The sequence below is a fragment of the Protopterus annectens genome, chromosome 15.part0 (assembly GCF_019279795.1).
Source record: "Protopterus annectens isolate FY-2018-M chromosome 15.part0, PAN1.0, whole genome shotgun sequence".
In the NCBI taxonomy this organism is placed as follows: domain Eukaryota; kingdom Metazoa; phylum Chordata; order Ceratodontiformes; family Protopteridae; genus Protopterus; species Protopterus annectens.
In genome coordinates this window covers 279,211,007-279,227,723 of record NC_056749.1, presented here as the reverse complement: position 1 = coordinate 279,227,723, position 16,717 = coordinate 279,211,007, and the positions used below count along the sequence as shown (strand labels likewise).

General features: G+C 36.9%; 1 protein-coding gene across 1 annotated transcript in view; it reads right to left on the bottom strand.

The window, feature by feature from the left end:
* FRMPD3 (FERM and PDZ domain containing 3) overlaps positions 1–16,717 on the bottom strand; it is a 581,141-nt gene that overhangs the window by 210,055 nt on the left and 354,369 nt on the right. Inside the window, exon 6 of the mRNA XM_044057050.1 lies at positions 1,755–1,881. Coding sequence (XP_043912985.1) covers positions 1,755–1,881 — 127 coding nt within the window. The remainder of the gene's footprint in view (positions 1–1,754; positions 1,882–16,717) is intronic.

The window sequence follows — 16,717 nt, the reverse complement described above, 5'->3', positions numbered from 1 at the left end:
TTAGCTCATCAGCAACAGGAGATGGCGCGGTTAGCTCATCAGCAACAGGGGATGGCGCGGTTAGCTCATCAGCAACAGGAGATGGCGCGGTTAGCTCATCAGCAATAGGAGATGGCGCTATTAGCTCATCAGCAACAGGAGATGGCGCTGTTAGCTCATCAGCAACAGGTGCAGCAGGTGGAGAGGTTACCTGTTGATCAAACAATTAATATAGTCTTATTCACTTTATCCTAATGAATTATTAATGGGCTAGCTTAGAAGGGTTATTGTTGTTGTATATACTGAATACTTCATGCTGTGCTATCCGAGAACAGAAGCTACCAGGAAAGGTACACACCACTGTGATATAGACTGTGGGGCAAAATATAACATCACAACATTACTGATGTCTGCTGTTCTGCCTGTCCTCCTATTGGTTGATTTTCATGAAAGGTCAATTTGAGCAGGAACAAGACCTCTTCCAAGCTCAGGATCAAATCATCCATACCATTAATTCCTGAAACAAAACAATTATGATTACAAAATGCTAGATGCCCTTACCATCGCAGTTTTTCGTTTGTAGATTTTTGAGCTCTTCATTTTGCTTTTACTTTCCATTAGACCTTATCGTGCAAATCAGTTTCTGATTTTGGGTTTGCCTTTTGCCTTTTACTTTCTGTTGAATCTTATTTGGCAACTCAGTCAGTGACAAATTTTCAGCTCTTATCTTCTACATTTGTTCTTTATTCCATGTTCTAAGGAAAATGAAAGCTGATCAGACAGCTTCATAATCAGATTCCTGAACAATATTCATTTCCTCTTTAGGGACTTCATTTAGGGTCTACTCTTTCTTCATTGCTGGATTAACTACTCCATCCTTTTGGAATGGTTCTTGACCCCTCTATTTTTAAAATACATATTTACTAGTCTACCAGTTTCATTTATTCTGCTACATTTTCACTTATACCTTTCAGTCTCTGTACTGGGTCTAGTTTGTTCCTTTTATGCACATATTTTATGGTGTTTAATTTGGGCCTTTTTTTGCTGCATGCTGTATGAATTTTCCTTGTTCAAATTTTCCCTTAATGTGTTTGGAAATAGCAGTTCACTGGATTGTTGTGTCTTTCTAGATAACTTGAAAAAGTGCACAAAAACACTCAGACCATTCAAATTGTTTAAAAATTGATAACAGGATTAGGGCTGTCTTGAGAACAGAGGCTATAATGAAACTGTGGCACAGTGACAGAGAGTTAGATGCAATTCATCACAGCCAGACAATAAAAGAATAAAACAAATGGGAATTCACTTTAGATTACAGGGAGAAATAGAATACAGTGTAATGAATGCTGGAGACAAAATGCTTTTAACTTTATATCAGACACTGTGAGGAAAATATTTTGGTGTGTAGCCATGACTGAATAGCATAATTAGACTATCAATGCTCAAAGTATTCAAAATTTCTTATTTTTGCGACATGGCTTCATAATTTAAACATACATACCTATATGTGAGTTTCAAATATTTTTGCAGAATGGTAGAAAAACTCAAGAACATTTTTTTCTCTCGTGAAGCATGCTTCACACTTCACAAACATTTGCTACAATTATTTTTCAACTGTTAATTGCATAATGTTGGTCTACGATAGCACGTTAAGAAGTTTATTCTCAGCAATCACACTGTCTAATCTTTTGACATGATATATAAATTGAATTATTTCTCAGAAGACAGGAATAAATACATTTGTGTGATACCTTCTCTATACATGTATATCTTACCTTAGTAGTAGTGGGGGAATGGTTCTGATGAGCTTTTAGTTGCTGGGACAGTGACTTCCGAATGTTTTTCTCCTTTACACTCTGCAACAGAGAAGCTGGCAGGAATGGCTCCAGACCCCATTCTTTTCTAACTCATGAATAAGATAAGAAAAACATACAAATTTCATTAATTTAGAACCTAGTCATCTGACAATACCCAGTAACGGCACTTGATTTATTTTTAATATGAATGGAACATAACTGTGTCCACAGTCTTTGATCACATTCTGCAGTGTGACTGTTCACTAAACATTACACAAAATGTCCTCCTCCTGCTCTTTACACACACACATACACATACACACACACACACACACACACACACACACGTTTACTCCTGATCAAACATTCCTATCACTTGCATCACTGGTTAGTTCACTCTCCTCAGGTGAAATGGTTTTATGTCCCACTTATTTCTCTAAATAACATAGCTGAGTGATTTACTCACACACACACACACACACACACACACACACACACACACACACACACACACACACACACACACTTTTAGTCCTGATCAAACATTCCTATCACTTGCATCACTGGTTAGTTCAATCTCCTCAGGAGAAATTGTTTTATGTCCCACTTATTTCTCTAAGTAACATAGCTGAGTGATGTGAAGGGTGAATTCATTTGTTGGGGGCTGGGGAGACCTTTTTAAGCCCTGCCACTTTCCAGTGCAAATGCCCACTGAGGTCCAAGAGGTTGCAATACAATAAGTACCTTCTGAGGACGTGTCTCTCACACAAAGTGTCTGCACTGTTAATTTCTCTCCATTGGTGAGTCTAACTGGAGACTGCACTCTGGATGCAAACTCTCACCTCACCCCCACACACTCCCCAATGACAGGCAGCAGGCATTGGCTCAGTACTCCTGGCTCTTCTCCTATCATTTCCTCCACTACCTAAAGTAATGGAACTCAGATGATCTATTCCTAGTAAAATCATCATGCCAGTATGCCACAGAACTGGATGTATTCCAGAATTAATGGACAGAATACCCTTTCCCATCTGACACTACCCTGTCATTCCTTAAAGAACCTTATGGTGTCACTGTTGATCAAGATGTGGTTAGTCATATTTTTGCCATAACAGAAAACTTTAGTGATACTTCACTGTTGCATTATACTGCATATCTAGCAATTGTCATGTATAACTAATAGAGGCACATGTTATAAAATCATTTTAATAGCTTAGAAATAACAGTGGTGAACATAAGTGAAGAGACATGTAAGGAGTTGTATAACATTTTGGGTATTTACAAAATCTAGTATGTAAAAGGTGGCATGTATGATGCTCTCTCTTATCTACAGCATAAATCTGTATGTTACTAGTTACAGCAGGCTAAAGGTTACACACAAAAATTAAGAGAAGGCAGGGGAGATATCAAGCAAAGAACACACAAAAAATGTAATCATAAGCAATGTTTTCTTAACCCTTCTTCCTACTGCAAAGAAAGAATTGATTTAGTGGATGCACAGAGTCCTCTCTAGACACAAAACTGCCAGTGGAAAATAAGGAACTACAAACGTAAAGAAACACCGACAGTACCACATCTAGGAGATTTATTTAAGTAGAACAGTACAAACAGTACACAGGTTAGCGCTTTCAGGGATCAACCCCTTCATCAGACAACTGTTGAAATTCCACACTTCCTTAAATACTTGAAACGGTCACATGATGATGCAGGCAATTACCCTAGTCACTGTTAAAGAGAAACGCAGTTGCCAATGCAGAATAAAAAAATATAAAACTAAATAATGCAATAAGAATAACATATATCACACATTCCTTATCCAAGCTAATAATTCTGTTAAAACATGCATAGAAAAATATATAAAATATATCTATAAAATATATATATATATATATATATATATATATATATAAAATACATCTGACTTGATACCAATGACTACATGTGCTAATGCATGCACCTTGCTAAGAGTATATAGGCATAATATAAATAGTGAAAAATATATAAATGAATGCTAAAATATACTTAAGTATTGACATACACATAAAACCAGCATATAGACATGCATAAGTATAAAATTATGAAATTGTAAAAAAAAAAATAAAATAATAATAATAATAATAATAATAATAATAATAATATATATATATATATATATATATATATATATATATATATATATATATATATATATATATATATACTGGACGTGCCATACAAAAAACTCAATGCCTCAATGGTCGAGCTTTTAAAAATGGTTTAAGCGACACCATTTGATTCAAACCCGGGGGTTTATCTGCATTAAATCGTATGATCCATCTCTGTCCGGCAGCTTCTGTATCATTAGATAAATTACCCTATCTCCGTTTCTCAGACAATATCTGTAAAACTAAAAATTTGTAGATATGTTATGGTCCTGTATTCTTAGTATGCATGGCAATAGCACTACTTTCTTTAACGTTTCTGATGTCTCTATAGTGTTCAAGGATCCTATCCTTTAGGCGTCTATTAGTCTTGTCTTGCCTATGTAGAAACTGCAGCATGCCATACAATATGCAAAATAGACCACATTTGATGTAGTGCAGTCAGCATAAAAATTACTTTTGTAACTAAAATTCCTAAAGGGATGTGTAAATGTGCTGCCATTATGTATGTGCTTACAGGCTGTACAGTCTCTGCACAAATATGTACCCAATCTGTCAGACTTATTAGTGGTATTGATTGTGGCACTTCTATAGCATAATTCATTTCTCAGGGTTCTATTATTCTTAAACGTGAAGCTCAGCTTAGGCCCAATTATGCCTTGTAGGCTGTCACTCGTGGAAAGAATACCCCAATTTTTAGTAACATCATCACATACTATATTTATGTTGCTTGCAAACGTTAGTGGCATCCTAAGTGTATTGTCTGTACCTCTGTATTTATGTGTGACCACCTCTCGGTCGATAACTTGTCCATCCACCTCACCTGTAGTACGTGTGTCAAAGTAGTGTCTACATCTACCCGCCCTATTACTCCAACCATCTGAAATACACCTATCAATAGTTTTTGCATCATAACCCCTATCTAGAAACTCTAGTTTAAGCTGATGTAGTGCTGCTTGTAATTCATCATCATCATTAAACAGTCGCATGATCCTATATATCTATAAAAAAATATATATAAAATACATCTGACTTGATACCAATGAGTACATGTACTAATGCATGCGCCTTGCTAAGAGTATATAGCTGCCCTATTACTCCAACCATCAACCGTTTTTAAAAGCTCGACCATTGAGGCATTGAGTTTTTTGTATGGCACGTCCTTATTTTTACAATTTCATAATTTTATACTTATGCATGTCTATATGCTGGTTTTATGTGTACGTCGATACTTAAGTATATTTTAGCATTCATTTATATATTTTTCACTATTTATATTATGCCTATATAATCTCAGCAAGGCGCATGCATTAGCACATGTACTCATTGGTATCAAGTCAGATGTATTTTATATATATATATATATATATATATATATATATATATATATATATTTTTTTTTTTATAGACATATTTTATATATTTTTCTATGCATGTTTTAACAAAATTATTAGTTTGGATAAGGAATGTGTGGTATATGATATTCTTATTGCATTATTTAGTTTTATATTTTTTATTCTGCATTGGCAACTGTGTTTTTCTTTAATTAACGGTGATTAGGGTAATTACCTGCATCATCATGTGACTGTTTCAAGTATTTAAGGAAGTGTGGAATTTCAACAGTTGTCTGATGAAGGGGTTGATCCCTGAAAGCACTAACCTGTGTACTGTTTGTACTGTTCTACTTAAATAAATCTCCTAGCATTGGTACTGTCGGTGTTTCTTTACGTTTAAAGAACTGATTTAGTTTGAGCAGTAAAATCAAGCCATTGGAGCTGTCTTCTAGGAAGGAATGGTTACAGAATAAGCTTGCTTCTCCCCTGTTATACCACTGTCTTTCACCTTTCAGTCTTTGTCAGCTTAAGACAGCTTCTGAAGCTATATTAATGGTATAAAAAAGGACTGCATACTTTAGTGCTGAGCAAGGATGTTGGCACGCATATGCTATGTACATTATAGTGTACACTTTAGCCAGCCAGGGGGTAGCAAAAAAAAAAAAAAAAACCTCATTGGTTCACTTTTCTGCTTGCTGGCTGCTTCACTTGTGGAGAGGAGTTATGTGACAACCAGTGTAATGACAACAACTGTTATTGGCTACAGGTGTATTTGGTGGGCTGCAGTCAAATCCTTCTCCCTTTTCTTTCTCGCAGTCTTGGAGCTACAGAGCAGAGTGAGCATACTGTGAGTGAAAGCACTTCCTGAGAGCTGGCTGAAGTTCAATCTGTGTATGTAAACGCTTCTGCTGAATTTTTTTTTCTCTTTTTTGAGTTCTTGTTTGTAATGAAGTTACTTTGGAGACTTGACCTCGGATCCTTTTTGTTTTTTTCTATACCCCTGCCCTAAGTGAATCCAAGGCCAGCAGAAGGAATTTAAGTGCTTTTTCTTTTTTCTTTTCTGAAGAGTGAAGACCGACAGCAGCAGACTGAGACAGAACTCGATCACTTGACACCTGCACCAGAGTCAAGTTCAAAAACATAAGCTGCTGTTTATTTTATTTCCTTACGGGATGCTGCAAGTAAGTGCAAGAAGATGAGTGAGTAACCAAATTGTGTGTGTTGTGTAGGGCGCGTGTGTGTGTGGTGTGGGTAGCAAGTTCAGGAATATCCACAACTTAGTGCCCAAAGCAAAGCATACCTCTCAATCACTAAGTGCAAGGAGTTTCGACAAAGCATGGAATAATGGGGGGACAAAGGTCCAAAAAGAGAGACAGATTTTAAATATTGCTCTTAACTTAGAAAGTTCCTAGAACAACAGGAATTGTGTTAGCATGCATTCTCTGAAGGATTTAAAGTCTAAAACTCAAATGTATGTCACTATTTAGTAACCTCAGTCCTCAGTTAGCTGCCAGAAACCCATAATAAGGAACACACCAAAGATATGAGGCACAGATCTGGACACCCGTCCCCTCTTAGTGCAAGTCATAAAATCTGGACAAAGTCAAACATAAGGGGGAGGAAAAAACAAAAAAATAGGGACATACTTTAAATACTGTTCTTATAAATTTAGAAAATTTCTAAAAATAACAGGATTTATTTTTATATGCATTTTCTGAAGGGTATAACAGCTGAAACTCAAATGTGTGTTACTATTTAATGACTTCAGTCCTCAGTTGCTAGAAACCCATAATAAGGTACAGACCAAATGAGGCAATGATATGGATATTCTGAAAAATCTGGAAAGTTGAGAGGTACAGTGTAGAACAGAGTACGTGTGCTGTATCTTTAAGAAGCATTTCAAGGACTGAACGTGCATATACATAGTCAACACGTGCTAGCTTCAGTGCCATTTTGAGAGTGCAGCCAGAGAGTGAGCATGTATGAGTGTAATAGCTAGCTTGTTTATAAGTTTATCTAAGTTAAAGTTATTAAGCCTCAGTCCTGATGTTTATACATAATAAATCTGCTTGAACAGACCCCACATAGCCATGTTTATTGTATCCTGACTACACGAGCGACATGGTGTCAGAACCGGGATTCCAGAGACTGATATACAGAGCTACAAAGTTCAGAGATAACAGAGAAGGTAAACTAAGAGAAACAAGCAAGAACAAGAGCCAGAAAAAACCCCAAAGGTAATGGAAATTTGCATGAACAGTTTATTTTATAAAAAAGATAAAACTGAGCATTACAAGGGCACAAACTGCATCATTAAACAAGCGAGAGGCACAGAAGGTTTACTGATTAAATGAAATGTTTACGCCTCACTGGTATGTGTTAATATGGTAGATGGATTTCAAAAGCCCTCACCACTTGTATTTGATCAGAATATTGCAGAGAATATTTGAGCAAGGGTGTGATATCTTTATACAAGCAGCATATTCTGACAAAGATGCACGCACTAGGGCATTCATTTTGTTAAACCTAGCTGGGTCAGAGGCCATTGAAAGAGAGCGTTCATTTGTGTATGCACCAGCAGTATATGAAGGAGAAGTAGAAAAATGTCATATTGTTGTACTGGCTGAATCAAGGGGAGACCCCGAATGTTTGAAGTGCAAATTCAGGGAAATGTATAACCCCCAGACAAATATTACATTAGAGAGGCATTTGTTTTACACAAGAGATCAGAAACCATGAGAAACTTTTGTAACTTATATAACTATGACCTGAGGAACAAAGCTAAATTGTGTCAGTTTGGTGACTTAAAAGATGAGTTGATAAAGGACAGGCTTGTGTGTGGTATTAATAGTGCTGCTGTGAGAAAGATTTTACTTCATGACAGTGATTTAACATTGAGCAAACTATTGAGAGTTGTGAAATCTATGAAGTTACAGAAAGGCACACAAGTATGCTTGCAAGTGATAAGAGTATGGTTTTAGCAGGCTCCAGAGCAAATGTAGACAGCATGCAACACATGGCAAGTAGAAGCAGGCCTACTAAGCACCTGGCAGCCCCAGCCCCTGCTGGCTCACAAGGGAAACAATGTAGTTTTCCAGCAAAGTCTATGAACGGAGCATGCTCAGTGCAGTATAAGTGTGAGTCAGCAAAACCCAAATTGAGCTTTATTGTTAACTGTCAATTGTTGTGCCAATCATGAGTCTAAGAGAGAGAAATGCTTAGCATTTGGTCAGCAATGCCACAAGTGTGACATATGGAATCATTTTCAAAAGTTTTGCAAATCAAGTAAGACTCTCACAATTATAAAGAAAGGTCACTCAAAAATGCAAACTGATCATGTAGAATTGCAGCAATCTACTTTATACATAGATGGTGCATCAGTAGTTGGTGAAAAGGTTGATGCACTGAATTTGTTGACAAAAATGAAGTGTTTTGTACTGTCCAGATCAATGGTAAATCCACTGAGCTCAAATTATACACGAGTTCAAAGTGTAATGTTATGTCAGCAGATACTTTTGCTGAAGTGAAAGCTAATGAACAACTCAATGTGGCTAGTTGTGCAAAACTTGTTGCTTATGGAGGTGAAGAAATTCAAACAGAAAGCTCCATAGTTCTTTCACATTATTTGGCTAAGCACTGTCAGAGCTTGTTATTCTATGTAATCCAAAGACCTGTGCAGCCATTATTCGGTCCAAAAGACAGTTTGAGAATGAATCTGCTTTTATTTAACCAAAGTTCATCAGACAAGCACATCTCCTAGTTCCCAATTTTACTGAAGCCATTTTCTCATAGTACGCTAATGTTTTTGATGACAAGTTGGGCAAGCTTCCAGTTGTGTATTCTATGAAGTTAGACCAAGAAGTCAATTCAGTGGTCAGACAAGCAAGAAAAATTCTGATAGCTATGCAAGACAGAGTTAAAGCTCAGTTGCATAAAATAGTGCAGCAAGGTGTAATTTGCCCAGCCACAGAACCAACTGAATGGATGTCATCCATGGCAGCACCCCACAAAAAAAGGTTCAGATGAAATCAGAATTTTCATTGACCCAAGAGATTTGAACAAAGCATTAAAGACACTGCATCATTCAATACATACAGTTGAAGAAGTCGCAGCCCTAATACCGAATGCCACTTTTTTTCTGTCTTAGATGCAAAAAGTTAATTTTGACAAATGATGCTTGATCACAAATACTCATTACTGACTACTTTCAGTACCCTGTTTGGCAGCTACAGATTCCTAAGGATGGCATTTGGAATAAATTCTACAAGTGAAGTCTTTCACCATGCAATAGAGCAAATTCTTTCATGTTATTCTTGTGTCATAATAGTAGATGATTTGTTGGTTGGAGTAAATGGTGAAGCAGAGCATGATAGAAACCTTAAGGGAGTTCTGGGCAGAAAACATTAAGTGAAATTAAAGCTCAATCCTCTGAAGTGCAAATTCAGACTACCAGAAGTTACACATGTAGATCATTTATTTACTAGCACTGGCTTAGAAGCAGACCTGTCCAAGCAAGCAGCCATGCCTGAGATGCCAGCATCAGATAATGTTCAAGCTCTGCAACTTTTTCTTGGCATGGTCAACTATTTAGGCAAGTTTATATCAGTCTTCAGTGAGTTGACAGCACCTTTGAGAGAGATGATGCACAAAAATGTTGCATGGTCTTAGCTGGAACAGTGCCAGAAAGCATTTGAAGACTTTAAAAGAAAATTGCCACCCCACCTACATTAAGATAATATGATATCAATAAACCAGTAACCCTTTCCTAAGATGCTTCAAAATTTGGTCTTGGCGCAGTTATTCTTCAAGAAGGCAGACCAGTAGCCTATGCACCAGGACCTCTTACTGAAATTGAAATGCAATATGCTCAAAATGAGAAAGAACTTTTGGTGATAGTATTTGCATGTTCAAGTTTGGGTCTATATTAATTGATTGAACATTTAGTTAATCGAATAACTAAACATTGATCACTAATAATCGAATACACAAAACCGTGAACAGTCGTTTGGCCATTGCGTGGAGTTTGCCATTTCTTCAATGTGGAGCAATCTCGGTGTTGGTATATTTAGTTAGGGCAGGTGTGGGGGACAATGCCTCCCTCTTCATTTGCGTTTATTACTTTTTTTTCCCGTTGGGCAACAGTATTGTTCCCCTGAGTGGAAACTGCCATTTGATGTTTTATGTGTGCGATTATTAGTGATCAACTTTTAGTTATTCATTTAACTAAACATTTGATCGTCAGATGTAGATGCCAAAGTTTCATGATTAATTCTATGGTTGAGCTATTCAGATTGAAACTGACCACCAACCTCTAGTTACTATTTTAAAGAAGCCTATGCATTCAGCTCCAGCAAGATTACAAAGAATGATGCTGAAATTGCAAAAGTACAACTTCAAAATGGTCTATACAAAAGGCAATCTTCTTTATCTAGCTGATACCTTATCCAGATCACCCAGAAATACAACAGAATATCTTTTTGTAGAGAATTTTGACTGATGTCATGTAAGTGCGTAACTTTTCTAACATGAGAATTGATGAGCTGAGAGATCATACAAAGACTGATCCAATTTTGCAAAAGCTCAACCACTACATTAATGCTGGATGGCCGTCAAAGCAATCTATTTTACCACCTGAAGTGCAAACCTATTTTTTTTTTTTTTTTTTTTTACAGAGATGAGATGTTGATGGAAGATGGCATTATTTTCAAAGTTCCTAAAATAATTTTTCCTGCTTCCTTACAACATGACTATATTTAGATTTTGCATTGTGGTCACTCAAATTCCACATCTACCAAAACAAGCTTGAGAGGACTAGTATTTTGGCCTTCTCTAGCAAATGACATTGATAAAAGTACTTTCTTCTTGTTCAATATGCAATAGCACTAAACTGCATTTGCAAAAAGAACCACATCAGCTACGTCAAGTTCCTGAACTACCTTGGTTAACAGTAGCCACTGATATATTCGAGTGGAACAATCAGCATTGCTTGGTATTGGTAGACTCTTATTTGAACTGATTTGAGATTGATTTATTACCTAACCTAACATCCACTACTGTTATTACTAAGTTGAAACATCATTTCTCAGTCCATGGTAGTCCACAAAAAGTTATTTCTCACAATGGTACTCAATTTACTAGTCAGTTGTTTCAGAAATTTGGAAAAGAATGGGACTTTATACATGTCACTAGTAGTCCAGAATACCTACAGTCAAATGGTCTAGCTGAAAGTGCAGTGCAGAGTGCAAAGCAATTACTTGAGAAGTCAAAGCATGACAATACCGATGTCATTTTGAATTTACTTAATCTCCAGAAACATACCCCGTGAAGATATACTTGGCTCGCCTGCTCAGAGGCTTCTATCTAGGCAAACCAAAACAACATTGCCTATCAGGTCCAGTTTGTTGAGGCCTAAAGTTAACAACAACAGGACAATTAGAGATCAACTATTCAGAAAGCATTCTTTCCAGAAGTCCAGCTATGATAAATTGATCAGATTTCTTCATCCATTGAAAGGAGGAGAGAGAGTGAGGATACAAAAGGAGAAAGGTTTCAACCGGATTGGTCAAGTAACAGGTATATGCAACGAGCCGAGATCCTACTTTGTAGAATCTGAGGGTGTGGAGTACAGGAGAAATTGCAGACATCCTCCTTTATCAGAATTGATATTGCAGCATTGTTCCTGTGATACAGACTCTAAATCTCAGAGTAATCCAGACAATGTTACTATTGCAGAACGTGTCTTAACTAGTACTTCCATTCCTGATGATGTTCCTAATGTCCCAAAAGTTGACCATTCAGCAGAGACAGTCCCAGTTGCTAAACCTAATTTCAATTTCTATGTCACACAATTTGGTCGTATTTCCAGACCTAGTGTGAAATACACAGCAATCTGTACATAACTGTGTATATGTATTTAGTCCTGTATATCTGCATGACAAAGAATCATTTGTCTCAACTGCATGCCATTTAATGTTGTCAATATTGCATGACTCATTTCTCAAAGAGGGAGGATGTAGAATGGAGTATGCGTGCTGTACCTTTAAGAAGCATTTCAATGACTGAACGTGCATATAAATAGCAAGCATGTGCTAGCTCAGTGCCATTTTGGGAGTGCAGCCAGAGTGAGCTTGTATGAGTGAGTGTAATAGCTAGTTTGTTTATAAGTTTATCTAAGTTAAAGTTATTAAGCCTTAATCCTGATGTGTTTGCACATAATAAAGCTGCTTGAACAGGACCCACAAAGTCTCGTCTAGTATATCCCAACTAGATGAGCGACATACAGATTCCATCTCCCCCCCCACACACACACACATCAGAAACTGGTCTTGAGCAAGTGCTGATAAATCAAAAACTAAGCATGTCTCCTCCCCAAACAATGCAATGAAAGACGAATATTAAATACAGCACACAGTGGTTGAAACTGTAAATTCATTTAAGGACTTGGGTAATTCTGGCTTTGAGTTTTTTCTAATCATAATTGGTTAATAAATTATTGAACTAAAGGTTGTATAAAAAGATTTATAAAGTCTAGTAAAATCAGAAATTAAGTCACTGCTTGTTTGTTAGTCTGAGCATGATATAATATGGAAACCTTATAAGAAAACAAGCATGAATAAATAGGAAAGGGTACAGTGGCAATATACCAAAGGCATCCATGGATATGAAAATTTAAGTTTGCTTCATGGGAAAAAGATACAGGGTTTGATTCTGATCTTAGATTATTGGGAAGGCTTAAAATTGCCCTTCAGGGAAGTTAGCCTAGAATTCACCTATGAACCTATAAAACTAAAATAGGTGAACTTGTACAGTGAGCCAGATATTTAAGAGGACACCTTATTCAGGTATATAGCACATTTAGAGACAGCTACCTTTGGACATTTTTGTAGTTATCAAATAATCATACAACCTATGCAAAAGACTTTATAGGAATGAGAAGTATGCTAATTGTTTCTCTGTCAGAGTAGATAATGCATGGAATAGACTACCAAATTACAATAAAACAAGCACCAATTTTATATTTTTAAGAACATCCTGGACACGTATTATGGGAACAAATGTTTTAGTTTATTGACAGGCTAGAAGAGCAGCATTGCCTGTTCTTGAAATATTTGTATCCAAGTGCACCCTTCACTCTCATCATTTCTATCAAGGAATATTTCAGCTTACATAATAGCCACTGAATAAAATGAAGGGGGGGCAAAATATTTGATTTTTGTAGTGTTTGAGTGGTATTAATAGGATCACAGCCATAAATCACTGTGTATCCTTTTATTGATAGCTATGGCAAGTGAATTAATGACTGTAATGCAACTGCATTTCTTTTCTTTTGGTGCAATGATCATGTGATTAACTTCAGATCATTTAGAGAAGTCTCTGGATATTTTCCATAATGGTAGGAAATGTGTGGTGGGAAGCAGGTCTGTCTGACCTCTGCATAAAAAGGTGGGGTAAAGTTGGTGCCTAGGGATATGATTCTCTAAGTTTATATTATGATACAAGTACAATCCTATACAGTTCACTATGAAACAATTTAGTTGTTTTATGTTGTCTATGTAGTGTCAACCGTTTAAGCTATTAAAAGTGTGAAACTGAAATCAAGAGATGCTGACTGGAAGCTCTGACCTATTGTAGTCTTTGTATTTTGTAGATAAATACCCAGTTTGTATTGTGTACATGTCCTGTAATGAAAGTCTAACAAGTTTTCTTTTTTTTTTTTCAACAGTTGTCCCAGTGCATATAGTTCAAGTGCTTCCACTGCTATATCCCTTTTTTTTCCCTTTATAATTGGTCTTCATTGTGTTACTGTGCTAACATTTTGCAGAGAAAACTGCATGGTATACTGGCGAAAATTTATTTATTTACTTAACATTTTCAGCATACAACTATTTTTTTTTAAAGCTCTGCTGCACTGGAAGCTGTGAGGGTAGAATTACAGCCTCTTTTGTCACTGAGCACTAGTCTGGCATTTTGCAATGTACTTGTTTATTTTGGGTGGTATACTGATGGTGCAAGCAGTTTCAAAATTTGCTTAATTTCAGTTGTAACATGCGTTGGGTGTACAGCCATTATTGAAGGTTTGGAGTTGAATGCAAATATGTGCAGCAGTATGATTTGTCAAGCTGTTTTTTCTCACTAGTAGTTTTGGTGCCTTGTGAAATATTCATGCTAATTTGCACTGAGAGCAGTTAATCTGTGCTCTACGGCCGTTATCTTGAAAAATTTCCCATTGGAATTTCATCCGCTGTATTATAATAGTCCTGTTGTCACTGATACCGAGATGTTATACCTATGTTGAGGGGAGCAGATGTTGGAATGAAATGAGATGGTACACAGAATAGGAAAGATATGTATAGTGATGATTTGTCCTCAAGAGTTTTTTGCTTAGACTTATGGATTCTTTTTTATCCTGCCGAGTGTTTTATATTTCCTAATTTTTGTCATGACAACATTCTTCCTTTTGCTATTCAACCTGTTGATGATAGGATACCACCAGGCTGGCTTATTTGAGTTTGTTCTGTGGTTATTCCTGGTAAGCAGAACGGTCTCTATGCCTCCATTAATACATGGTTGTACAGGGTCTCTCTACAATTTGGCATAGCTAGCAGTGATCTCAGGGTTTGGGGGGATGGGCTTCAAATTTTGCCAGGTTACTACTTGATAGTAGGAAGTTTGCCTTAAAATGGTTTAACCTCACCAAAGAGGATATTACAGTAGGGTGGGTACTGCACTCTCCCATGCTAGTGATGACTACATTTAATTATGTTCCCACCCCTAATGGGCATTTGAACTGTTGGGTCCAAGGTTCTTGTGTTGACAAAGTCCAGCAATCTCTGGATGTGCAAGTTTGGGGTAAAGTACGATTCCCAGTTTATAGTAAGGTAGTCACCCATAAATATGGTATTGGGTTGAGTGGTGAGGAGAGCCAGTCAAGTATGTGTTACAAGTTTCCTGGGTGGTAGAGTTTGACCTGTAGCTTCTAAGGTTACAGTACAGGACTTTTCTATGGAAATTTGGACATGGAGAAACTGAAGCACATAATCTTGATCAGCCTTGAGGCATGTTTGTTTTTGATGCAACTCAGACACCTCCATCTTTACTCCATGCCTGTGCAGTAGCTGGTATAAATGTGTTAAAATCATCATAGCCCTGAATTGCCAGGTTGCTCTACACTTTACAGTGTGTCTTGGTAACTGCACAAGTCTGCATTTTCCACAGTGGGCAGAGCTTTTAGTAAGTACAGTTTCTTGTTTAGATTCTTGGGATGGAACAGTGACATCTTTAGATTTTCTATTTTTGTCAGTTTTGCAACATTTAAAAGGTGGTGGTGGTTTGTGTCTATGTGTGTAATGGTGGTGGTGGTGATTTGTGGGTGTGTGTGATTTGAATGGACCTATGTGGGACTGGCTACCTTAATGTGGTACAGGGGCATGTTGCAGTAACTGTGGACATCTCCAAAGCTTGAATTTTGGTGGAGTGGATGCACTGGGGGTGTGGCAGAGTGGATGGGGTCTATATTAGAAGACCGAAGATGCATTCTTTCGAATGCGTCTTGGTCAAACTTAAAAGGCTGAAAACGTAAAATATCAAAGCGGCTGTTAAGCAAATTCTTTCCTTGGGAAAGAATTCTCTTGGCCACTTCGGTACTTTGCCATTTTCAGTCTCAGAGTTGGTATGTTTAAGTAGGGTGTGTGTGGGGGACAAAGCCCCCCACGTAATGTAATGTTTGAAATTGATTTTTATTTATTTATCTATTTTTTGTTGGAACAGAAATTTTTTTCCCTTGGAAAAAAAATCGCTGTTCTGACACTTCGACATTGTAAGCTTTCGCTTACATAGGGTCGATCAATCACCGTCCGCTTTTTTAAGCATTCAGTGATTTAATATAGATCCGTGTGGATGCATTTGGGATAGCAGTACCAGACCTTAGAGTACAAATTATAAAAACCTGTCTGTACCCCTGGTGTCGAGTACTTTCAATAAAATGCTAAGACCATTAACGATCCGTAATGTTTTGACACGCTGAGTACAAGGGCTCTATGTAATGAAGGCTAAACTGTCACTTATTTTGAGGTTTAATTCTCATTTTGTCCCACTAAAATTCTCGGTGCTACAGGGAAATAGTGTTTCACCTTGCCTAATAAAATTTAGAAGCATAAATATTTCTATGATATTCTCTAGTATATACATATTTACATTACCACACTTGAGATTGTGGTGCTTTTTTACATCTATTCTCGGTTATATCACATATCATACATTTTACTTATCACATGCTGTGTCATACATTTTATCAAAGATCAGGATGTGTGCACTGTATTTCAATGGTCATGTGTTTTCAAAGCTATGGTTTGTGGATAATCTTGAAATTAAAACTGTGCTTATAATGAATGCACAAGTCAGAAAGGTATTTACCTTTAGCCTGTTACACAAGTGATTATGTACCATGCCTAAGTAATGTAACATTGGG